Source organism: Podarcis muralis, chromosome 7 (assembly GCF_964188315.1).
Source record: "Podarcis muralis chromosome 7, rPodMur119.hap1.1, whole genome shotgun sequence".
NCBI lineage: Eukaryota > Metazoa > Chordata > Lepidosauria > Squamata > Lacertidae > Podarcis > Podarcis muralis.
Window position 1 is genome coordinate 63,938,288 of NC_135661.1, and position 25,927 is coordinate 63,964,214.

General features: G+C 45.4%; 1 protein-coding gene and 1 long non-coding RNA gene across 3 annotated transcripts in view; one reads left to right on the top strand and one right to left on the bottom strand.

The window, feature by feature from the left end:
- LOC144328448 (uncharacterized) overlaps positions 1–12,013 on the top strand; it is a 44,300-nt gene extending 32,287 nt beyond the window's left edge. The window contains exons 2-3 of one of the 2 annotated variants that reach the window (XR_013393713.1): positions 8,347–8,464; positions 11,875–12,013. This is a non-coding gene — a long non-coding RNA (uncharacterized LOC144328448). Of the gene's footprint in view, positions 1–8,346; positions 8,465–8,559; positions 8,814–11,874 lie in introns of those variants that run through there. The other variant, XR_013393712.1, reaches the window with a different exon arrangement.
- IFNLR1 (interferon lambda receptor 1) lies at positions 3,132–18,709 on the bottom strand. Its single transcript, XM_028738853.2, has 7 exons — positions 18,554–18,709; positions 13,634–13,757; positions 11,985–12,178; positions 10,628–10,776; positions 9,104–9,248; positions 8,304–8,419; positions 3,132–5,921 (listed from the first exon to the last, which is right to left on the bottom strand). Exons 1-7 carry the CDS (start codon positions 18,618–18,620, stop codon positions 5,043–5,045), a joined length of 1,674 nt encoding a protein of 557 aa, XP_028594686.2. The 5' UTR covers positions 18,621–18,709; the 3' UTR covers positions 3,132–5,042.
- Positions 18,710–25,927: the final 7,218 nt, after the last annotated feature.

Consider the following 25,927-nt stretch of genomic DNA (forward strand, 5'->3'; position numbering starts at 1 on the left):
TAGGTCTGTGGGTCAGAGGTTCCTCACCACTGGGCTACAACCCCCAGCATCCCTGATCATGGATGCTGATGCTGGTTGAGGCTGCTGGGAGTCTAGCAACATCTGTAGGGCCACAGGTTCCCCGTCCCAGTTCTGGAGGGCGCCTTGCCTTCCGCATGGCAAAGAGGAGCAAATGGAAAAGGGCTCAGTTTTGTTTGGATGCGAAAAAGGTTGTTAAGTGGTTTGCAGGGAGAGAGCAGGTTGCTCAGAGGGGCAGAACTGACATTGCCATGAATCTATCACAAAGTGGGATTTAGATGGACTCGCAGTGATGGAAGTGCGAGTGAGAATCCCTGTTTTATGTTTTATGGCAAATGGGATTTCAAAGAAGGGCCAAAGCCCAGTGGTAGAGCAACTGCTTTGCACAGTGAAGGTCCCAGATTCAGCTAGCCTTCTCTACTATTTCTGTTTATAGTAATTGTTTTTGATTTGCATCTATGCATATAAATTAGCATGTACAAGTTTCGTGCAAATCTGTGTCCTCTTTTGCCTTTGTTTCATTGGTGCATTTTCTTGTTTTTGGTGATGCATAGGTAGTCAACTTATGCCCCCAAACAGACCCTTCACCAGGGGTAGGGAACCTCCAGTCTGCAGGTCCTATCAGGCCCACCAAACTTCCAGATCTGGCCATTTTATCCACACCACGCCCACTTGCCCTACAACTGATGTCATATCTGACTTTTGGTGTGATGCAGGTAAAGACCTGGTTCAGCCAAAAGGGGATTGCAGGGATCAGCTGACTGGTGGTGCCAGCAAAGACCTGAGTAAAGCTTTCCAGAAGACCCCACTAAGAGCTGATTGTCAGGTCATGTGGAGTGCTTTCCAACAGGCTTCACTAGACTGGAGAGGTTACTTGGTTGCTGAAGGCAATCTACTCACAGACATTACAGTGGTGAGTAACCTGCTTGTCTGCGTGTGATATACGTGTGTATATAGAGAGGTTATCACTCATTTGTACTTCCTAGAGCAAGGAGCTGCCACATCCACCTCCTTGACAAATGAAACTGCCCAACAGGTTTGTTAGTTAATATATACAGCTGCTCATCATCAACGGCCTCTTTTTGGACTTGACACAGTGACTGCCTTCTTGTGACAACAGTTGCCTGTCTCTGTTAAAAGATGTACCTGCCCTTCAACTCACTTGGAAGAATTTTTCCAGCACTAAGAAAATTTCAGAGGGCACATTCAGTTCACAGACCCTTTCCGCTTTCAGGTTCTACACGCGTGAGAATGTGGTGGAAATTCATTTTACCACTTTTGCTTTGTCTAAACACTATCATTACGTGTCATGTGGGCTCATTTCCTCTTTCCCGCACTTTGCCCTGGCAAACAGCTAACTTTTTTCTAAGGTCCAGAGAATAAGGAACTATGGCAGCCACAGAATTGGATAGCAATTCTCCTTTTCTGTCTGGAGGACCCTAATATTGATTTCAGATGGGAATATTGAGAAAGTGGTGTAGCCAAATGTCACAAAATGGCTGCCTGGCCGGTGGGGAGGGAGAGGACATGGCCCAGCACTGAAGAGCTAAAGCGAAAAATGTCTTTCTTTTCTCCATCCCCGGCCTAGACAGACTCGTAGAAAAGCAGCCATCAAGTTTTTGTTGCACACGTAAGAGCATAATAAGACCCTTACGTACTTCTGGATCATTGGCCCGACTCGTCCACCACCCTGTTCACACAGTGGCCTAGCACAGACCTTTTTGCAAAGCAATATTCCCTGATCTAATGCATATTTGCATGTTAATGAATATATGCATTTTATACACTAATTACCTATTACAACTTGTGCAACTGGAAAATATAAGGAAGCTCCAATATGCAAATCAGATTCCTTTTCTCACAGGGATGCATCTTAAGTTCTCTTGCAATGCTGATTCAATACCAGTCTCCACTGTTAGGTTGCGGCAGATTACATTTGTCTGAAACAGTGGTTCCTAAAGTGGACGTTACTGCCCCCTGGGGGATGGTGGGATTACCAAGGGGGGCACTAAGAGGCAAGAGGGTGGCAGGGGGTGCTGGAGGGGCACACCAGGCTCTGAAAAGCATGCACCAGAGGGTCAAGTTGATCAGTTTTGTTGAATCAATTGAACTAAATGGTTTTAACTGGGTTTTGAATAAATGTGCAATTAATTGTTACTGTTCTGGATTTTATTATTTATCTTCCTTAGGGGGTTGTGCAAACTGCTATGCTGAATGTTCTTTAAAGGGGCACAGAGGATGAGTTTATGGAACCAGAGGGGAGGGTGTAGCCTGAAAAAGTTTGGGAACCAATGTCCTAAAATTTCTACCTCAGGGGTGAGGAAGGTCTGGCTCTCCAGAGGCTGTTGTTGGACTCCAGACCCCATCAGCCCCAGCCGCTGTGGCCAGGGACAAAGGGAGTTGTAGCCCAGGAGCCTCTGGTAAGCCGCAGGCTCCTCACCCCTTCTCCATATATGTAACAGGTAGACCTCAGTCATATGCAGGGCAGACCCAGCCTGTTAGGTCCCCTTGTCGTCCTGTGTGAATTGGGGGTGGGCCCTAGTACACTCTTCTTTGGGTGCAGTGGGAAGCCATTGCTTATAGCAATGGGGAAAGCTGTGCATTTGGAAAAGCATTATGGATCTTCTCATCAAGGAAACCTTGAAAAGCTCCCAGTGACCCCCAGGCCACATTCACACCATACATTTAAAGCACCAACATACCACTTTAACAGCCATGGCTTCCCTCAAAGAATCCTGGGAACTGTAGTTTGGTAAGGATGCTGAGAGTGGAGTTAGCCTGAGATTTCCCTGCCCTGCTCTGGGTCCTGTTCAGTAAAAAATATTCCTTGCTGGCACCCCTGGCAGCTTTATCACCATCACTGTCAGGCTTATGAAAAATATATTGGCACCAGCAGCAGAAAAGGTGAGCTGGGGTATTGGTGAGTTTCGTTCTGTACGAAGATGTCACATACACACCCTGAGCCTCTCCTGCATTTCAAGCTGAAAGTTCTTAACAAAATGTTTGGCTCAGCCCTATTTCAAAGTGAACTTGGTTGTTCTCGTCACTCCTGTGTTCCACAGAAACATGTTCAAGTATCTCCCCTTTTCACCGATTGAAAAACACACACAAAGTTTTGAATAAAATATTTTCCCCCTGTAAGAGTTTATTTGTAGCCTATTTATGGCTATAAAAACATACATTATTTAGCAATGCAAATAACAATACAATTCAACATTATACACATACAGTGACACACTTGCCATTTTATTGATAGGGTTGCCAGTTGTTATTATTTATTGAATATGGCCCTATACCTGGAAGTCTCAGTTTCCAACCTGGTGATTCCTCAACCGTATTTTTCATTCTAAGGAGAAATACCACCTGTCAATATGCATGGAAAGGAACCACTTCTCCTGCCTGAAGAAATCAAGTGAGAAGAGTGTGCAAGGTTACACTTCAAATGTGTGCATGTGTCAGACTCTGTCACAGTAAAACTTCCTTTAGAAAATACTGTTTGAATTACCCAAAGTGTTACCAAGGGTGGGTGTGCATGGTGGTTTCAAGCACACTTAGCTAGGCAATAAAAAGGAAGGTGGGAAGCAGCTTTGGGCGAGGTAGGTTCGTTTTCTCTGGAGGAATAATAGAATCATTGCAAAGAACTAGCCAATGTCCTTGAACATAATATTCATGTCTCGAAATGTGGCACAACACAGTAATGGAAAGGTCTCCGGTTAACGGATCTTAATCTGGGGCTCAAGGAGAGCGGTTTTTCCTAGCCCTTATCTGAGCATGTGAGCCCCAACACTGTATAAACATGTCAAAACAACTGCACATCAGAAGCAAAAAGGCTGTAACAACAACAAGGTGCGAGGAAAGGAAGGAACAGGGAAGAGAGCAGAAGGCTGTATGGCTTTTATTATAATACTGTGAAAACCCAAATAAAACTTTCTATCTATCCAAAGAGGCATTAACGCCTGGAAGACTCCAGATCAAACACGCCCACTTGAGGACTGCTATCTTGACCTCCATTTACCAACCTCCTCTCTCCCTCCACCTCCTTTTAAAGAGCTGGGGCTGGAGAGAGAAAGATGGAAGGGAAAAGAGCCTTCCCTCCAGGAACCTCCCACACATTATCCTCATCCCAATAGCTAACCTGCTTCAGGTAATGTGGAAGAGGATAGGAGACGAGGTTGTCAGAGAGAACAATGGCTGGATTTTTTGGTTTGGACCGTCGTACCTTCAGAGCAAAGCTTCTTGGCAAAGCTAGCTGCCAGCCTCAACGCAAGGTTCACAAGATTCAGCAGCCTGTAGGGCCGGCTGTCACCACCAGAGGGTGACAGTGCATGGTAAACTCTGCGCAAGAGTCTTTGCCAACCTGTTGCCTTGCAAATGTTTTGGTTCACAACTGCCAGTGGCCCCGACAACACAACCCTGGCTGGGGCTGATGGGAATTGTAGCCTAAATGGGAACTTTCCAAAATATCTGGGGCACCAGATTGATAAATATATGAGGTATGTACGCACATCTAACAATATATTAACAATATAAATTAACAAATGCATTTAGAACACTTACAACAGCTTGGGACTTCAGAAGGCCTCTTGTGCTCAGCAGAGAGGATATTTTTTTTGTTCCAACAATGGAATTTAGATGTAGATCTATTTATTGTATCGACAGTTCCACCCTGTGCCCATGACATAGTTCCAAGTGAGCATATATAGGATTGCACTGTAAATTAACACATTTATTCTCCTGGCTTTCTTTGTGACTGCTGAGCTGCCCCCTGGAATCAAAGCTTTTGCTACAGCATGGGGCTAAAATTCTGAAGCAGGAGACACCTTTCTCTTCCCACACCTTGTTCATTATGGGATGGGGGTTTAGAAAACAACATGAGCTTGGACTGAATTGGATTCTGTATAATGGTTAACTTCCCTATTGTAGAATCCAGATCTTTCAGTGCAAAGTTCACCACCCTGGTACTGGTGAAACGGCTGTGATCCTATGATTCTATGACTAGGGAAATCCATTTCAGGGCATCCAAATCAGGTTCTTGCAATATAATGTGTGTGCCTCGGCCGATACCCATGGAATTTGGGTTCTGGAGTACGGCCCGATTCCAAGTCTCTGTTTTCTCCAAACAGCCCAGGGTCTAAGGCTCCCATGCAAGACACGTCCAGAAGAGGTATTTCATCCACGAGACTTCCACAACCACTGGAGTCCTTTTCAGAACCTCTTTCGTCTATAAACTGCTCCTCAAAATGGAACCCACAGGAGTCCTGGTTGCCCAGCATCCCAAAGAGGGGTATCTTCAAGTCCTCCAGGCTTGAACAGTTTTCTTCAAGATGACCTCTCACAGGTGTGAATTGCTTCCCAGTGGAAAGGTCAATGCCAGAACCTTCTATCAATACTGACGAGAAGTCTATATCTTCATCCCATCCTTTTCCTCCAGCAGTTGGAAAGCCAACTGGAAACCCAAGGGATTCCTCCACAGAGGAACTCTCAGAACTTGAGGTCCCCTCGTTCTCTTGGAACCCAGAAGAAGACTCCCCTGTCACCCACTCTGTTGAAGCAGGGACCCCTGGCACCGTTAAATCTGGCAAACCTGACTGAGAACTTCCATAGCCGGAAGATGGCAGAGGTGCTTCCAGGCCCATGCTGGCCATTTGGCAGTTCAAGCTTTTCTTCTGGAATCGAAGCACTTCCGTGTAGGGTATGGAGCTTCCACTATCGTCATCGTCATCTTCCTCATCTTCCTCACTTTCTTCTGATGGCACAGAAGGACTCAGTGCTGAGTGTTTCTGGGAGCCAGTCCTGTTCCTCGTTCCTGATTCCACAAGTGCTGCTGTACACGTGATGGGATCCAACTTGATTGCTTCCCTTTCACCAATCAACAGCAACTTTGTTGGGCCTTTGGAAAAATCCTAATTAGGGAGAAAGAATGTGGTTGACCATTTTAGAGGCATATGGCTAGATATTTTTAATTCTGGATATAACATTTATCTATTTCCTTAGTTACTTATACACTCCTTGACTGCAAAAACAAAAAACCCTCTAAGCAGTTAACAGGAAGTATTTAAATTATCCGTAAAAACAGTTAAACAGAATTAAAAACCTTTTAAAAAATAATTAAAATGAACAGCAAAATATATTAAAATATGTCAACATTTCATCTTGAAGTCACCATGACATACGACTTTAAACTAGGACTGATTATGCGAATGGACAATAGCTAAGGAGGTTTTCGGGATGGGGGAGAAATTAGCTTCTGTTCACATTTTAATGCAAACCTACCTGGTTTGCACTTCCTAGATAAATTTTAAATTCACACTTCTCTGCATTTTGAAATGCCATTCTCCGACCAAAAATAGTAATGTGTTAGGGGGGAGTGTGAGTAAAATTGCAAATATTAGGGAGCCGTAGGTAGTAGCAACACTGTCACATAGAGCAAAAGTGTGTCTGGCTTAGTACAGTGGTATCTTGGTTCTCAAACTTAATCCATTCTGGAAGTCCATTCCAAAACCAAGGCTTGCTTTCCCATAGAAAGTAATGCAAAATGGATCAATCTGTTCCAGACTTTTAAAAACAACCCCTAAAACAGCAATTCAACATGAATTTTACTATCTAACGAGACCATTGATCCATAAAATGAAAGCCATAAACAATGTACTGCAGCCACACAATCAGTCAGTCAGTAGCTGAACTGGGTTCCACACAGTCGCAAAAACAAACAAAAAAGCCTCAAAAACAAAACACAAAATAAATAGGAAAAACAGACATACCTGAGCGTAACACTCAAAACGGAAGTGTGGCACTCAAATCGGAAGCGCAACTCTCAAAACGGAGCACGTTAGGCTTCCGGAAAAAGTTTGCAAACCAGAACACATAATTCTGGGTTTGCAGCATTTGGGCTCCAAGTTGTTTGAGTATCAAGGCATTTGAGAACCAAGGTACCATTGTATAAAGCAGCACTATCTGTTCCGTATACATGGTGTCTCAGTCCTTGGTTTCAAATGCAGAAGTTCAGTCAGGTTCATGTCTCTGGCAAGAGGAAAGAACCTTGCCATTTGATAAAAACCACAGAACAGGGAAGTAATCTACCTTCCTCCTCCTGTTCTTCAACATCTACACAAAAACCCCGACTGAGGTCATCCAGGATTTTGGAGCACGATGTGAGCAAAATGTGGGTGGCACACAGCTCTGCTTCTCTTTGACATCTGCGAGCGTGGCAGCAGATGTGCAAGATTGATGTGTTGTCTTGGTAAATGTCTGGATGAGATCCAATCAACGAAAGCTTAATCCTGACAAGGCCGAGGCACTGTTGGTGTGGGGGGGCCCTAGATCAAATGGATGGGATGCAGCCTGCTTTGAGTGGAGTTATGTAGCTTGGGGGTACTAATGGATCCATTACGGTTGCTTGAGGCTCAATTGGCCTTGGTGACATGGAGCACCTTTCATGAGCTTCAACTGGTGGCCCAGTTGCACCCCTATCTGGACAGGGGCAGCCTAGCTTCTGTTGTCTACAATCTGGTAATCTCTAGGTTGGGTTACTTCAATGTGTTATTTGTAGGGCTGCCTCCACAGTCAGGGACGCGGGTGGCGCTGTGGGTTAAAGCACAGAGCCTAGGGCTTACCGATCAGACGGTCAGCGGTTCGAATCCCCGCGACGGGGTGAGCTCTCGTTGCTCGGTCCCTGCTCCTGCCAACCTAGCAGTTCGAAAGCACGTCAAAGTGCAAGTAGATAAATAGGTACCACTCCGGCGGGAAGGTAAACGGTATTTCCGTGTGCTGCTCTGGTTCACCAGAAGCGGCTTAGGCATGCTGGCCACATGACCTGGAAGCTGTACGCCAGCTCCTTCGGCCAATAAAAGAGATGAGCGCCGCAACCCCAGATGAACCCACATGAACCAATCCAGAACCTGACAGTCATCATCAATGGTCGGTCCAGAGGGTGGCAGTACAAGAAAGGGCCTTTTCCATGGTGGCTCCCCACTTCTGGAATGCCCTCCCCACGTTGGCACCACCTTCATCCATTTTTAAGTGCCAGGCAAAAACTTCCCTTTTTCCCAGGGCTTTTGGCTCTTGAATTGAAGGGCTTCAGGTATTTGTGCCCTTTTAGTGGAAGACTTGTTTTTTTATTTGTATAGCTGTGTTTTTAGATTTTTATCAGCAGTTTGTTATACTTGAGTTTAGTGTTTTGTTTTTTGTAAGTGGCTTTGGGTCACTTTTGTGTGGAAAGCTATTAAATAAAATAATTAAACAAACAAACAAACAAACAAACAAACAAACAAATAATCATCCCATACCAAAGCTTGAGGCATCTTGATTTGATTATTCATCTTTTTGTAGCAGCAGAAGACAATAAAGGCACCAGCAGGGAGCATGAATAGCAATGGAACAGCAACAAAGACCCAGTTTTCTGCTGCAGAAGAAAGCAAACAGCGAAGCAGTTAATACTGTATTTGGGGTAAGTTCTTCCCCTTTCTCCACTTCAATCTGTTTTATTGTTCTGTTCTTCCTGGTCTCTTAATGAAAAGTGGTGTTTTTTGTTGTTTATCACAGACAGAATGAAATTTTCACTGAACCAGGGAAGCAGGCAGAGGGCCTTCTCGGTAGTGGCGCCTGCCCTGTAGAACGCCCTGCCAGCAGATGTCAAAGAGATAAAAAACTATTTTACTTTTAAAAGACAACTGAAGGCGGTCCTGTTTAGGGAAGTTTTTAATGTCGGATGCTGTATTGTTTTTAATATTCAGTTGGAAGCCGCCCAAAGTGGCTGGCCAGATGGGCGGGGTATAAATAAATTATTATTATTATTATTACTGATCAAACAAAGCTTCCTTGGCACACAATGTCTCTGGATATATTCCTGGAATGTGGGGGCTACTCAATAAGAGGCCACAGGGATCTGTTCCCATCTACATAAAGAGGCAAAGCTATCTGCTTTAGCTGTGTGATCACAACGCAACTTCAAACATCCATTTGCACCCATCTAAACTGCATGTGCACAAGCCTGTCCTGCACGTGCTGGATCAGGGCAAGTATACAAAATGGACAGTACAGTCTTCGCACAGGCACCCAGGCACCCCCGTTTCCTCCTTCCCTGTACCTTTTTCATGCAAGAGAGTGCAAACTAGTTTTGAGTAGTTGCTCCATTTTTCACTCACGACGGCACGGGCACGGAAGCAGTATCTGCCACTGCTCCAGTGTGTCGTGTCGAAGGCCAGAACATTCTTCATCTCCATGTAGTTCCTCTGGCAGATAAGAAAAGCAAAGGGGTTGAAATCGACAGTGTCAGGGACCGTGCTGAGGAGGGCTGCACTGAGGAGGAATGGGGGGAGCCTTCCCCTCCCCCTGCTCCTGATCAGGATCCTGAATCTTCCCAGGAGCAGGGGGACAGCATAGATTTAAAACAGTAGTTTGCAGAGGGGCATAGTTCAGAAGGCAGAAGCTGAGAAATACAGTGGTACCTCGGGTTAAGTACTTAATTCGTTCCGGAGGTCTGTTCTTAACCTGAAGCACCACTTTAGCGAATGGGGCCTCCCGCTGCGCTGCCGGAGCCCGATTTGTGTTCTTATCCTGAAGCAAAGTTCTTAACCTGAAGCATTATTTCTGGGTTAGTGGAGTCTGTAACCTGAAGCTTATGTAACCTGAAGCGTATGTAACCCGAGGTACCACTGTACTGGATGGGGAACAGCTAGGAGGAGAAGAACTGGGAGAGAGAGAGTTAACAGACTCACTGTCGCTTGAAAGCATTCATCTGCTCAGCCCAAGGTCAAGAAGAACAGATAAGAAAGCACAGTGGTTGCGAGCTCAGGTTGCAAGACGCGGTAGTGATGTGGGTGACTAGGGAGGAAGTGGGTGGTACCCTTAATTGGGAGCACCTTCATTCCAAGGAATGTATTCTTTGTTCTCTCACTCTGATCATTAAAGTTTCTAACTGGTAAGAGACTCCTTTCTCTTTTTTCTGCTTATCTTTTGCCTAAGGGGGAAGGTGTCATGGTCTGGGTTACAGGCAGTCAGAGTCCAGGCTTGGTACGTCGGGACCGGGGTAGAGGTCGGGAAGCAAAATGTGGTTAACAGGAGAAACGTGCACTAAAATACTGACAAATTCTCATGAGAATTTAAAAACAATTGAGGGGATAAATTGCTTCAGAAATGCAGAGAACTGAACTTAAGGTTGGGAAAAATGAGAAACTGAGTGGAATTGAAATTGACAGACTTGCCCATTCCTTGTCCATCAAGAGGCATTACTATGGTCCAAGAACGATTTCAAGCCAGGCAAAAAACAGCTGGGGTGCAAGGCAGGGCCAGTGAGGGGGGTGTGGCCTGGGGAGAGTACCAAGGGCCATAGAGAGAGGCTTGGAGGGCCACATTCAGCCCCGAGGCCTGAGGATCCCCGCCCCTGGTTTAAAGTATACACCAGCACTCCCTGCTGCAGCTGCACTTTGAAGAGGTCCACTGCACCACACACAGGAGGCTTTTCAATGGAAGGAAGGGTGGGATACCAGTTTAATAAGCACTCCCTAAGCAAGCCCTGAAATGAGGAAGGATTGTTAAATGTAAATGACAATGACTTTCAAGAAGGATGTCTGCAGATGATTTTGAAGTTGCATATCCACCGCCTACTTACTGGTTTCCCTGCTCCATCGATGCCATACTCCAAGTCATAGGTCAGGTCTTGAAATGTGGCCTCTGCACAGGGTGGGTAGGAGAACGCAATGCTCACATTAAGAGCATTTTCAGTCTTTTTCAGTTGCAGAATTGGGGGAGCAAGTTCCACTGGAAACGATTGGACAGATGTTAGGGCAATATTGAGAGAGACAGAGAGGAGTAAATACCCCCGCCCTCAAATGCTTGGTTGTTGCCAATGTATTCCACATCTCAATTATGCAATAATACACATCATTCTGCTTTATCTGTCATTCTGCAATGCTTCCTAAATGATACCACATTACTACTGTCCAGTACATAACTCTTGAGCTATAGAGCAACAAAACTGGGACCCAGAACATTCGTGGTATAAAAAGTTACAGGATTTCAGCAGGAAGCTACAGGGCATGTGCTGACTGGAAACGAAGGCAATATGCTTGCTCTGAAACTTTTGCAGGTACAAGTAGTATTTGGAAGAGAGTTTGCGTATAGACACTTCAATGCCACCCTGAGCACAAATCATTATGAGTGCACGATTTTAATAATATGTCTGGAAGTGTCCTAAAATTCCTGCTCATTTATGAGCCTGTCAGGTAAGCTACCTGGGCCTTTCTAAACCACAGCATTGGCTCAATCTCAGCTTCCCCAACCTGGTGCCCTCCAGATATTTTGGACACAGTTCCGTGTCTTTCTGCTTCACTGCCAGTGAGTGCTAGGTTGGGGAAGGTTAATCCCATCAGGTATTATTTCGCATTGTTTTGCAATTTGTACTATAAGAACATGGGACGTGGGTGGCGCTGTGGGTTAAACCACAGAGCCTAGGACTTGCCGATCAGAAGGTCGGCGGTTCAAATCCCTGCGACGGGGTGAGCTCCCATTACTCGGTCCCTGCTCCTGCCAACCTAGCAGTTCAAAAGCACGTCAAAGTGCAAGTAGATAAATAGGAACCGCTCCGCCAGGAAGGTAAACGGCGTTTCCTTGCGCTGCTCTGGTTCGCCAGAAGCGGCTTAGTCATGCTGGCCACATGACCCGGAAGCTGTACGCCGGCTCCCTCGGCCAATAAAGCGAGATGAGCGCCGCAACCCCAGAATCGGCACGACTGGACCTAATGGTCAGGGGTCCCTTTACCTTTACCTATTAGTGTTTTATCCTTATCTGCCAGGCTGTCTGAAGAGAAAGGAACCTCTGGCCTTATAAGAAGTTCCCCTCCTCTCTTTCACTTATTAGGTCTTCTGGGAGAGAATTGTGAGCAGAACCTTCCATTTCACAAAATAACAATTGGCAGCATTAGTACAACCGCCTTCTGCACCTTGATCTCAGGGTCCTACCAGCCATACTTTGAACAGTGTAGTCAATATTATTCAGTTCCACCCATTTGGAAGAGGCCATCCCAGAGCTATTCTTCATCTGAGCTTTCACGTGGACTGAGTATCTGTTGTCCAGTTCTGGAGGCATGCAAGTTATGTTGCAGACTGTTTCAGAGATGTCCCTACAGGGTAAGAAGTCGTCCCATTGAAGTCTGTAAGGCTCCCTGCAGGAAGAAGCCACAGCAGTGGCAGGTTGGTATTCAGATTCACATGAGGATGTGACAATTTCAATTCTGAAGAACAGTCAGCAGCCAGTTGTCGCCAGGGGTGGAGATTAGATGGGGCTTTGCCAATACTCAGTCCCTAAAGGATCGTCTTTGTTTTTAAATGACAAGCTCAACAAAACATCTGAGAAAGTGTACCATTCTTTATAGACGTATGATTTAGAAGAGCTGTCACGAAACAAAATAACCTTGCCTGCATAGCAATTTTTTTACAGAATATAAATATGGTTTATATGCAATATAAACATACATATACATACACATATAGGCCACATTCACACTATATATTTAAAGGACTATGTTGTCATTTTAAACAGCCATGGCTGCCCCCAAAGAATTCTGGGAAGTGCAGTTTGTGAAGGTGCTGAGAGTTGTTAGGAGACCTCTGTTTCCCCTCACAGAACTACAGTTCCCAGAGTTCCCTGTGAAGAGGGATTGATTGTACCGAGAACTGTCACTCTGTGAGGGGAATAGGGCCCCCCTAACCACTCTCAACACTCTTAACAAACTACAGCCCCCATAATTCATTGAGGGAAGCCATGACTGTTTAAAGTAGTCCAAAAGTGCTTTAAATGTATGGTGTGAATGTGGCCATACTTGTTTCCTGTTTTGTTTAATGTGTGCATGCAACTATGCCCTTCACCCCAGAAATATATTGTCGAGGATAAAAATGGAATGCCCAACCCAATAGCACTGTAAATTTCTAAGCCAGTCTGAGCCTGACCTATGGACCAGGCCGTTCTGACAAGTGACTGGTGTTACACAACGTATTCAAGTCAAAGGCCACTTCAGGCCAAAGCTATTTTTGCAGATGGGATTCCATTGCAAAACACCAAATACAAGTCATGCAATTAATGAGTATTCGGCGTTCTTGGACAACACACACACACACACTTACTGCAGTAAGGAAAGTGATGGGGAAATGCTCTGGAAAGTGTGGGGTGACAATTACTTCATGTGACATTGGATAAGCTCCCTGCAATGAACACTCAACAAATGGTGGGCATGACAGCACCTCCCTGTAAACTTTGTGCAAACAAATCAGGTGTGAATGCTCAATAAACAGGTCATCTGGGAGACTTTCCTCCCCCCATTTTCTCTGAGAGGTGTGTGAACCTAGCTCATCCTGCACAAACTAGAAGATGATTTTTTAATTGGGAGACATAAACACACCCACTGCCTCCAATTTCTTATGTGCTAGTAATATCCCAGAAAAATCAAGTGGAAATTATAGTCCAGCCTTTCCAAATCTGGTGTCCCTCAGATGTTTTGAATTACAACTCCCAGCAGCCACAGCAGCCAGCAAGTTGGTGGGAACTGTAGTCCAAAACATCTGGAGGGCCACCAAGCTGGGGGGAGGCTGTTCTAGCCATTGCTCTTTTCTCTGATGCTCACATCCATTGAACAGTGTAGGTTACTCCAGGAAGGTCATCAGCAGCTGGCAGCCATGTCAAGAACAGATGGAAATCCTTCGACACGAGCGTCAGATTTTGAGGAGGTGAGAGCAGGAATTCTTGGCCTGTTGGAAAGGAAGACTTCCTTAAGTGCCCTGGGGTTCATTTCGTCTTCACAAGGCTAGCCCAATACCTTTTGGTGGCTCAGGCAGAAGATCCAAAGGACAACCACCCTACTATTAATTCAGAACCTCGTAATCTGAATGAGAATCCCACCCGTTGGGCCTCATTTATTCATTACCTGAGTTGGTAGTATTCTTATTAATATGAATTAGTTGCATTCTTGCACTCAAGTACCTCAAAGCAAATCACACAGTTAAAAAAAGAACATAACAAAAACATTAAAATCAATTTTAAAACAGCAATAAACAAAAATTAAAACACTTCCCCAATAACCTATTTAAAAGGATCTTTCCTACCACTTCACTTAAATGCATTTCAAGCGCAGACAAAGGCTGGAACTTTGGAGTAGCTTTAGTACATATGATATGGGCCTGCCTAATGGTTACCCCTCTCTGGTCCAAGGTCCTCACACTTGTTAATCTAATTCTAGAGAAATATTTGACATAAGTGGATGTTGAACTGTGTCTCAGTGTAACAGGACCTCGCTGAGGGGCAGTGAAACTGGATTCTGTGGGTGCTGACGCTGCAGTTCAGTGGTACCTCTGGTTACGAACTTAATTCATTCCGGAGGTCCGTTCTTAACATGAAACTGTTCTTATCCTGAGGCGTGCTTTCACTAATGGGGCCTCCCGCTGCCACTGTGCCACTGGTGGGCGACTTCCGCTCGCATCCCAGGGCAAAGTTCGCTACCAGGAGCATCTACTTCTGGGTTAGTGGAGCTTGTTACCTGAAGCGTTCGTAAGGGGGACTTTATGTAACCCAAGGTTCCACTGTATTGGGAAGAACGCCTCTTACCCCCAATTGTACGGCCATCAAACGTTCTGTTAACATTGGCAGCATACAAGCGGGCAGGTTTTCACAGGCGGTGGCAGGACAAGAAGTTCTCTGACATTTGGCCTGCGTATAAAGGCTTATTTGCCTGAACTGGAGTTGAGCAACGGGCTTCTTCATCTAAGGTGGTTTGTTGAATTTGGGGGCTAGAGCAATAACCCTTGGCTTTCCCTTGTGTGTCTCTTCGTATGCGTGTGGATCAATGGATGGTACACACGAGTGCCTGTCTTTTGATACTGATGCAGTGTCATTTTGGTACCTCATAAAAACTATAAACAATAATGATTTTTAGAGTGCTGCAGGGGAGAGAAAGGATGGTCATGACAAAGACAACCGACTTGTGTAAACCTGTGTCTGCTCAGCACGGTGAAGCCTGTTTCTGGGTGAGGCAATAAATCTATACAGTGGTACCTCGGGTTACATACGCTTCAGGTTACAGACTCCGCTAACCCAGAAATAGTGCTTCAGGTTAATAACTCTGCTTCAGGATGAGAACAGAAATCCTGCTCCGGTGGTGCAGCAGCAGTGGGAGGCCCCATTAGCTAAAGTGGTACTTCAGGTTAAGAACAGTTTCAGGTTAAGTACGGACCTCCGGAACGAATTAGGTACTTAACCTGAGGTACAACTGTACTTGGGCTAAACCGCCTCAGACTGCAGGGTGGCAGAGCAGAGTTAAGTGTCATGTGACTGAATGCTCCTCCATGGGGGGGAAAAACAGTTGGGGAAAGGTTGTAGCTCAGTGGTAGATCATCTACTTTGCAATCAGAAGGTCCCTGGTTCACTTTCTGGCATCTCCAGGTAGAGTTGGGAGACAGACTCCCTGTCTGAAACCCTGGAGAGTGGCTGCCTGTCAGTGTAGACAATATGGAGCTAGGATTCAGGATAAGGCAACTTCCCCCATTCTCTGAGCACTTTCACACAAATATGCCCTTCTGCACAATTTGTCCTCACAACAGCTCTGTGAGGGAGAGGGATTGGCCCAAGGGCTGCTAACCACTATCTGTTTCAAGGCTCTCCGTAATGATGCCCAGGGAATGTGTCATGGTTACATATGCATACATAGCAATGGCTTCTTAAGAGAATGATCCCAAGCTATGAACTCCTGCAATACAACAATTTTGCCTTTTTAAAGGGGAAATGTGATTGCAGTTGCAATTATCAAAAACGGGAGCACTATAGACTCCCATTAAAAGGTAAAGGGACCCCTGACCATTAGGTCCAGTCACGGACGACTCTGGGGTTGCGGCGTTCATTTCGCTTTATTGACCAAGGGAGCTGGTGTACAGCTTCCGGGTCATGTGGCCAGCATGGTGAAACCAGAGCAGCTCATGGAAACACCGTTTACCTTCCCCTACTACGTCAATATCCATCTTTGGTCAGGTGTTTGTCTACCCCACATTGCTGCTGCTGAGCAATTTGGATAAGGAAGTGGGGGAGAATACAAACTTAGTCACAAAACAATATTTTACTAAACTTCCCTATAGGGCAAATATATGTAATTGGAAAGCGCCCAAACCACCCAGCAGGAAATGATAGTCTAGTATATATAAAAAAGGGAAGTGAAGATTATGCAAGAATGATCAGATCAAAAGAGAGATGGTGAACCAATCTTGCACAGCTGCCTGGTATTATCCCATTTCATATGTTGAAACACCCAGTTGATAACTTTAGGGCCATATCTGGAATTCTGTGGCTGAAATTCTTTTGGGAAAGTATCTGCGGGGTGTCTGTGATTTGGACAGAGGCACTGCAAAGTGGTCAGAGTCACTTCTGCACCCAAATGCTGAAAACTCACTTTAAAAAAACGAGTGCCTATTTACCTGTTAGGGAAAGTCCATAGGTGCCTGTAAGTTTCCCTTAACGGGGTGTGTAGCAGCCAGAGTTAGTATGACCCATTTCAGTGCACCACCCCCACCACAACATCCCCTCCCTAGGTTACGTAGTGACACAAAGCAGCAATGGTACTGACAAGATCCTGCGATCACCAATGCTGTGGCATTTGTTAAAGGGGCTGAGAGTTGTTGGGTGACTCCTATTTTCTTCAGAGAGCTACAATTCCTACAGTTCCCCAGGAAGGAGGATTTGTTGTTAACCATCCTGGAATAGGCCAACATGGTGAATAGGAGCAGCCAACGTGTTGCCCTCTATTTATTGCTTGGAATACAACTCCCATCATCCCAGGTCATAGGCCATGCTGGCAGGGGTTGATGGGAGTTGGAGTCTGACAACATCTTGAGGTCACCACATTTGAATAGGCTAGGGTTACCAGATGCCCCTGTTTCCCGGGGACAGTCCCCAGATTTGCAAATCTGTCCCTGGACAAATTCCATCCCTGGATTTCATTAAACGTCCCTGGGAAATGTGACATTCTGCTCTCCTGGAGTAATATGCAGCTGTAGGGGTGGGAAGATAGTTTTTGCACAGGCAGAAGCAGAGTTGGGTGGGGGGTTTGAAGAGTGTGAAAGAAGGGCTTGGCACCTTGCAAAGAAATTGTGTGCCTTGCATTCCTCCTGGGCAACGGCACACCACCCTCCCATGACTCCCGAGTCTCCCCCGATCTCCTGCCCCCTTTGTTTTGAGATATCATGGGTGGGCAGCCATTGCCCAGGGGGGTGCAAAGTGCGCAGTTTCTCTGCTGGGCATGGTGCAAAGCTCTTCTTTTGCACCCTGTGAGACTCTCAAAATGAAGGGGGAAGGGGGCAGGAGATCAGGGGAGGCTCGGGAGTCACGGGCAGGCGGCGTGCAGTTGCCCAGGAGGGGTGCGAGGGGCGCGGTTTCTCTGCTGGGCACTGAGGGGTGAGAGGACTTCAATCCCCTCGGCCAACTGGAGCAGCGGTGGAGCTGGAGCAGAGCTGGGCAGCTGAGCGTGAGAGAGAGCGTGAATGAAAGCGTGTCCCCGACGGCTAGGAACTGCAGAAGTCAAATTGGAGCAGGCGAGCATTATGTTCTTTTAAGTTGAGGCTGCTTGAGTTGAGGTACCTCCATTGCAGGGGGTTGGCCAAGATGTCCCTCAGAGGTCCTTTCCAAATTTGTGATCATCCCACGGTTGTACAGTGGTACCTCGGGTTAAGTACTTAATTCGTTCCAGAGGTCCGTTCTTAACCTGAAACTGTTCTCAACCTGAAGCACCACTTTTGTTAATGGGGCCTCCTGCTGCTGCTGTGCCGCCGGAGCGCGATTTCTGTTCTCATCCTGAAGCAAAGTTCTTAACCCGAGGTACTGTTTCTGGGTTAGCGGAGTCTGTAGCCTGAAGCGTATGTAACCTGAAGTGTATGTAACCCGAGGTACCACTGTATTCTCAAACTCTGCTTCACCCTCCAGGTTTCTCTCCTCTTCCGGACTTCTCAAGACAGCAAAACAGCTGATGTATAGATGTAATTAGGGATAATAAAGCATATAATAATAATAATAATAATAATAATAATAATAATAATAATAATAAAGTGTCCCCGGATTCATTGAAAAAAATCTGGTAAACATAGAATAGGCCCCTGCAGAGGGTTCCTTCCACCGTGCAGAAGCTCAAAGCATTCAACGCTGCATGTAACAGCCCTCACAGCCCTGCTGCCCTCCCAATGCTTTCGACTGCAACTCCCATCAGCCCCCAGCCAGCGTGTGAGAAAAAGGAAATCGTTTTACACCCCACTTTCAGCCAGACATTCATTCCCACATCTCCTTTCACCCTGCTGCCTTTTCCCATCTGAGGGTTCTCCTTCCACACTGATAGACCGACAGCCTTGTTCCTTGCCATAAATCGTCACTCCTTGTCAAATCCGGCCAGCAGCAGAGAGACTTTGAGAAAGTGAACCCAACAGCAGGCTCTCCTTTTTAGACTTTGCACCCTTTTGAGGATAACCCAGCAAACGTATGAGTAGAAACGAAAGAGCCAGAGGGAATTTGGGCTTACCGACTGTCCCTGAAGCCTGTCTGAAGGAAGCCAGCACCACAAGACAACAGACCCCCAGAAGAGACATGCTGGAAAGGAGCACAGCAGCTCATGTTTGGGCCAGGAACTTCTGTTTCTTACTTTCACTTTGAGGTTTCCTGGCAGGAAACAGCACCTGTGGCACACGTGCCAAAGCACAGCAGCCCCCTAGAGGACAGGAAGCACATTTACTTGCTGAATCTCCTGGATGTACATAAAAAGGCACCTTTGGCTGTGGTACTTAAGAGCCTGCTGCACTATCCATCCCTGAAGTGTCTCTCTATCCCAGCCCCTGCAGGCTTATTTGCTTGCTGCTGTTGGTAGTGTTGTTCATGACATTTATATCCTGCCCTTCCTCCAAAGGATCCCAGGGCAGCAATCACATCAAGACTAAAACTGCAACTCAGACTTCTAAAAGCAGTTTGGAACTCCTAAAAGCAACCAGGATCCCCAAGGATGTGCTGTACGCAGTGCTGGATTTACGTATAAGCTAAACAAACTATAGCTTAGGGCCCCACTCTCTTGGGAGGCCCCTAAAAATTTAAAGGAAAAAACACTGGAGGTACATTTCCAAAATATAAGATAAAAAACAAATAAAATAAAACCTAAATATAGCAACAGTGTTTTGTGTAGGCTCCTGTGATGTAAGTAATGGGCCCCGCCTGCTAGCCTGCTCCCTAAAATATCACTGGTTTGCCCATTTTTCTATCAATTACTTTGATAAAATAGTTATTTTGTTATGTGCAAATGGATTTAGATGCATATTAGGTCCATAAATTACCATATAGCATATATTCAACACACACAAAAGCAACAATTTGTTGTTGACATAGGTCAGCTAGACATATAAAGGGCCCCATTACCTTCAGTAGCTTAGGGCCTCATCAAACCTAAATCTGGCCCAGGTTGTACGGGGAGCTGGCTTTCGTCACCGGACCAACTCTGCGTTGCAAAGATGTCTGCAAACGTGATATGAACCCTGCCTTGTGGGAATCTGTTGCAGACGACTGCAGTGCCTGAAAACAGGCAGTCGAGTCCATTGCTGTCAACTTTTCCCTTTTCTTGCGAGGAATCCTAATTGGAATAAGGGAATTTCCCTTTAAAAAGGGGAAACGTTGACAGCTATGGCTAAGTCGTGTATCCATAGCAGTGGCCCAAGGAGAAATTACCACTGGGGAGGAGCACAGAGAGAAGAAACACCATCTGCAGCAGTGCAAACAGATGCCTTCATCTGCCCCAGCTGCAACAAAGCATGTCTCTCCCGCATTGGTCTCTACAGCCACAGCGGGCGCTGCAACTGTCCAACAGCTTGACCCAAAGGCGCACTCCTCCATTGTCTCCCGAGACAGGCGAATGTCAACAACTCTCAAAACTAGTAATTCCAGGTGGCCAGAACTTTACCAGAAGTTTACAGGTGGTAAACTTTTTTCACAATCCCATCCACGTCTTCAATACACTGCATCTCAACAATTGCTCTCTTTAGTGCTCTGCCTCCTTGTGGTGGAATGTGTGAATTTCCCCAAACATTCCTTTTGGCCACTAGCCAGAGATAGCTGCAAAGGACACCATCCATGTAAAGCACTCTTATACCACTTTAGCAGTTATGGGGCCTAGAGGTGGGGGAGAAATTCTATGCAGTTCTCATTTTAAAGAAGGATCCATCCAATATGTAGTTTTCCAAAACAATATGTGAACCAAAACACAGCCATCCTTCCAAATTCACACTTATCCAAATTTTGTGATGCTTCTTCTCTACCCAATGTTTACAAAAATGCATATATTAGAGGATAGGGTATATAAAAATGAGTATTTTTTTTTAATGAAAATGTGTTATTTAACAAGATTTATATGTTGCTTGACTGTAGCACATCCTCTAAGCAGTTTTCAATAAATATTTAAACCCATGTCTGTTAAATTGTGATTTAAATGTATGCTGCAGATGTGACCAGAGATAAATTCCCCCCACAAACGAGCACACAATTTGTTTCAACTTGGACATGAACATAATTATTTATTTACAAAAGTATTTGTCTACTGCTCTGCCATTTTTTTTTTAAATCAAAGCTGTTTGCAGCAATAAAAACTTAAAACCACAAAATGAAAAAAAAAAGGAGTGAGTTACAAACCTATAGCAATGTGTTGCCCGCCCCCTTCTCAAATACTAGAAACCTCCCCAGGGTTAAGTGTTCAAGCTGGGAGTGGCAGCCTTGAATCCCTGCCAGGTTTCATCCACCGTTGCTTGAACATCTGGAATGAAGGTGCCACCAGAGTCCCCTTTGCGCAAACAGTAGCAAGTGAAAATGAAATGAGGCCAGTTGGTTTGTCGACTTTGCACATTCCTTTATCAAACCAGACTGCAACACCCCAGGCGCTAGGAGGGCAGAGCCCGAATGACGTGGGGATTTGGGTGCCGCCTGCTTCGCTGAACAAGCACAGAGGAATTGAGGGCCGGGCGAAAGCAGTGGACTTTTAACCTTTCCTACTGTCGAATGTGTACAAGTATATTTTAATTGCACTTTGTGGAAAACAGACCAGATCAGGGTAGCCAACGCAGTTGACACCGACCACCTCAGGGTTCCTGGGACTAGGCAGGAGGTGAATAAAAACCTAGAGACTGAAAGGGGGTTGAGAAGGGCCTAAGTGTGGAAAAGAAGAATGCGCGGTATGGTGTGAAAAATTTAATTAGGTACTATGAGCCTTAGAAATAAGGGACAGGGGCATGTACAGAGTGCACCTCCCTTGCCAGTGAGGAGCTTCTGTGTGGTGTTATTGTTTTCACTTGATTTACATCCTTACTTTTTACATGTGATTATTCCTAGTAATAGGGATTTATGATGAATAAATGTCTATTATATATTGCTCTTTCTTGACTACGGTATTTTATTTACATTCCTGAGAATTCAGGTTGGGATCAATGACAACTTTGTAAGCCAGGGGCGGCCTGTCCAGTTTTTGCCACCTGAGGTGAAATGGGAATGAAATGGGAATATGCCGCCCCATGCCTCTGTTGTGCTGTGCTTCCTCTGCTTGTACTTCCTCTGCTTCCAGAACTGCCCCCCCCCCCAAATCAATGAGAGCCAGGGAATTCCCCAAGATGTTCTCACTTGCCAGAACACAGCCCTTTTGCTGGCAAGAGGGTGGCAGAAAAGAGGGTGCAAGCAGGATGCCACCTCTTGCAGTTCTGCTACCTGAGGCAGATGCTTCACCCTGCCTCATGGGTGGGCCAGCTCTGTTTTAAGCTGAGAAATCGGGAAAGCCCAGAACTAGATGTGAATGAGATGCCTGCAGCCTTGTTCCTTTGTAATGTCACTGAGCTAAAACCTAGAAATTTGGTGCTGGAGTCCTTGAACATTTAGAGAAGGCTTTATCTTGCTGCTGTGTTTCAGACTTCATGCGTGTTATGTACTGAGTTGAATAGGATCCAGAATGCAGCAGTCTGATTGGTCCTAGAACAATAGGATTCAGAATGCAGCAGTCTGATTGGTCCTAGAACAATGCAGCAGTCTGATTGGTCCGCAGGAGCCACCCAATCCAGCTCCAGGTGGAAGTGAATCCACAATCTGATTGGCCTACAGGAGAATCCCGGATTTAGCCAATCACGTGCAGCCCATTGTGTAAATAATGTATATAAAGCAGATATTGTGGGGGAACTTCGATTCCTCCTCACCACTATGAGCTGAATAAAGAGCATGAAATCCACACTCGACTCCGAGTATATTTCAATGTGCCAGTTCCACAGAAACACCAGCTGGCTTCACCCCGGTATGGTTCCTCTTTATCACATACACAGCCCAACAAGACAATGACAAAAATCCATCAACAGCATACGAATCAATATGGCTAACCTGATCCAAAACACCAACCCACCCACTCACACATGAAAACAAAGACCCCCACAGCCAATCACAAATGAGGCCAACCCCAACCTCTCTCACCGCCAAAGGAACACAAGTGAACAGCAGAGAACCCACACAAGCAACACTGTCACAAAACCCCACATATATTAAGTAAAATAGAAACATCACCACCCCACCCCCACTCATCTCCCCCCTCCACCTCTTTCCCCCTTTTCTTCCTAATGTCTCAACAAATGAAACCAATCTGTAAAAAAAGAAGAAGAAATGTTACATGGGGGGAAAATATGAGACAGACATTGCACATACCTTTGTAAATCAAGAAAATCTTTAATAAAATACATTTTTTAAAAAAGAAACACCAGCTGGCTGGACAGTCACTTGGGCAGCTACAGACTCTTGTGGTGTGAGCCTGGTTTTCTCCTACCTGCCTCCTACTGAGCCAGACCACTGGCTCATCTTGCTCCACATTGTCTACATGGACTGGCAGTGGCTCTCCAAGGATTCAGACAGGGGTCATTCCCAGCCTTACCTGGGAGTCCCCCTGGGGACTGAACCGGGGACCTTCTGCGTGCAACACTACAGACCCACCTCCATGCCCTCGTATCATTTGGGCTCTGGCCTGGTATGGGTAATTTGGCAGCTCATCTTTCAACCTGTTAAAACAAACAAACAAATACGGATAAGTTCTGGAAAGAGCTGCAGCAGCTGTAGGGAGAGAAAGGTGTCTTAGCAACCTCAGAGGCAGCAGCCAAATCATCATTGTACACAGCTAGTTTCTGTTGTTGCAAACCCCACCCAGCTTTTGACCCTGGAGAGAAATGCATGTGTTAAGTTGTGGGTGAACATATCAGGCAACACAGCAATTCTTCAAACACCTCTTGTTTATTCACAGGCCAGAACAGAACTGAACTGAAGGGTTCAGCCAGCCTGCTTATATAGAGCTCCACTAGAATGCAACAGTAACCATTTTCTGTAAATATCCAATCACTGAACGTCACTTTCAATCCCTTATTTGCATATGTGGACCTGAGTGAAAACTATCTACAGTATCCCCCTGCTGGCCCAGGGTGAGAACTTCAGTACATAACAGCATGTGCTGATTGCAGGGAAGACACACTTTCAAAGCAGGCTGCATGCACACCGTACATTTAATGCACGTTTGAAGCCTGTTGACGTCCCCCAGAGGATCCTGGGAATGTGGTTTCCCCCTCAGAGAGCTGCAGTTTGCAGAACACTACAGTGCTCAGGATATGTGTGTGTCTGCAGCCTCATGATGGGAAAGGGTCATAGATCAGTGGAAGAGCATCTGCTTTGCATGCCGAATGAAATAGAGTCGAGTGTGAATTTCATGCTCTTTACTCAGCTCATAGTAGCAATGAATGAAACTTTCCCCAATACGTCTTGCTATTTACACAATGGGCCCCACATGATTGGCTAATTCCAAGCTGCTCCTGTAGTCCAATCAGGTTGCGGATTCACCTCCTCCAGAAGCCTGATTGGCTGCTCCTGCAGGCCAATCAGGTTGCTGATTCACTTCATCCAGGAGCCTGATTGGCTGCTCCTGTAAGCCAATCAGGTCGCTGAGTCACTTCCACCTGGAGCTGGATTGGGTGTCTCCTGCGGACCAATCAGACTGCTGCGTTCTGGATCCTATTGTTCCATGATTCAGCTCAGTACATAACACCAAAGGTCCCAGGTTCAATCCCCGACATCTCCAATTAGAGCTGGGGCAGGGAATTTTGTGTGAAACCCTGGAAATCTGCTGCTAGATAGACTAATGGTCTGAATTCGTATAAGGCATGCTCCTATTGTTCTCCAATGACGTGGGTACCTTCATCATGTGTTTTGTTGGACAGCTCTCAAGGTCGAACCACTCAGTGACTCATTCAGAATGATAAACTGGGCCTATTTATTATGTGGGTGTGCCAGAGTCACAAATCCCTCAGTTCTAAAAACCAAACAAACCAGCTAAGACCTAAATTCAAGCCATCCAATATTTTTAAAGTCATTATTCAGTTGATTGAACAATGCTTCGTTCATTTGCTAGTTTTTAATTTATTAAATAATTTGAATCAGACAACCATTAATCAGAATGCAATTAAGGGCGCTTCCGGGCCGTTGCTATTGTCGGATGAGATTCAGATTCAGCCGCATCTCGTCAAATCCAGGTTGTGCAATTAAACTGATTTGGAGCTGTTCTGCAAATAAACCCACTTCCCTCAAAAGCAGACTTTTGTGGGTGTAATGAAAGTTATGAGGAAACACGCTGGAAAGTGTGGGCTAGCAGTTGCTTTGAGGCGATGCTGTTTCGCTTCCCCGCCAGCAAATCAGAGTGAAGGCTTATTAAATAGCCAACATCATCTCATCTCCCTAAAAAGAAATCCAGGTAAATGCTCACTAAACAGGGCAACCAGAATAAGCATCAAAGCATCTTTTTCTTTTACTTCTTTATTTTTTCTTTGTTCTTTTTTTCTTTTTTCTGATATCTTATCTTTCATTTCACTCCTTTACTGTGAATAGCATTTTACAGAGGTTATAAATAATTGTAAATATGAAAAGAGACAAAGTATTCTCTAATTTTTTTCCTTGATTATATGTATTTTCTTTTTCTTTTGTTGTAAATATGTATGTTTTCTAATTTGTACTTAATAAAAATTAAAATTAAAAAGAATAAGCATCAAAGATCTTGAACAGATTCACTTCTCACTGGGCAGCTGGATGGAACAGAATAGCACCTGGGTATTTTTAACTCTGTACCTCTGTTATTTAAATAACAAGAGATTTCCTTCCTTCCTTTCTCTTTGTTTAAAATGTAAGTTTAAAAGGACTCTGGAGTATTACTCAAAGGTGCAGAGATGGTTGATCTCTGTAGATGCTCCTTTAGTTTAATTGGAATAGGTCAGAGATTAAAAAGGTAAAGGTAAAGGTACCCCTGCCCGTACGGGCCAGTCTTGCCAGACTCTATGGTTGTGCGCTCATCTCACTCTATAGGCCGGGAGCCAGCGCTGTCCGCAGACACTTCCGGGTCACGTGGCCAGCGTGACAAGCTGCATCTGGCGAGCCAGCGCAGCACACGGAACGCTGTTTACCTTCCCGCTGGTAAGCAGTCCCTATTTATCTACTTGCACCCGAAGGTGCTTTTGAACTGCTAGGTTGGCAGGCACTGGGACCAAACGACAGGAGCGCACCCCGCCGCGGGGATTCGAACTGCCGACCTTTCGATCGGCAAGTCCTAGGCGCTGAGGCTTTAACCCACAGCGCCACCCGCGTCCCGGTCAGAGATTATGAAGCACAATTAAAGGATGCTAAAATGGTGTGTGTGTGTGAGAGAGAAAGAAAATTAATTTTTATGCACACTTTGGTACACTACCTCCGAATTTGTTTGAAGGGCTGTTATCAAATATTTTAAATATTTGTTATATATTATATAACAAATTATATAAGAGGCCCCATGGAACATGTGTATTCTGTATCCACGGGGCCTCTTTTAAAAGACTTA

Bases quoted from the DNA above. Each gene is read 5' to 3' on its own strand.
- IFNLR1 (XM_028738853.2), bottom strand. From the start codon at position 18,620: ATGTCTCTTCTGGGGGTCTGTTGTCTTGTGGTGCTGGCTTCCTTCAGA. The intron at 10,777-11,984 runs GTATGGCTGGTA...AATCGTTTCCAG, and splicing joins TATTGACTACACTGTTCAAA to TGGAACTTGCTCCCCCAATT. The intron at 5,922-8,303 runs GTATGGGATGAT...CTCCCTAATTAG, and splicing joins TCAAGATGCCTCAAGCTTTG to GATTTTTCCAAAGGCCCAAC.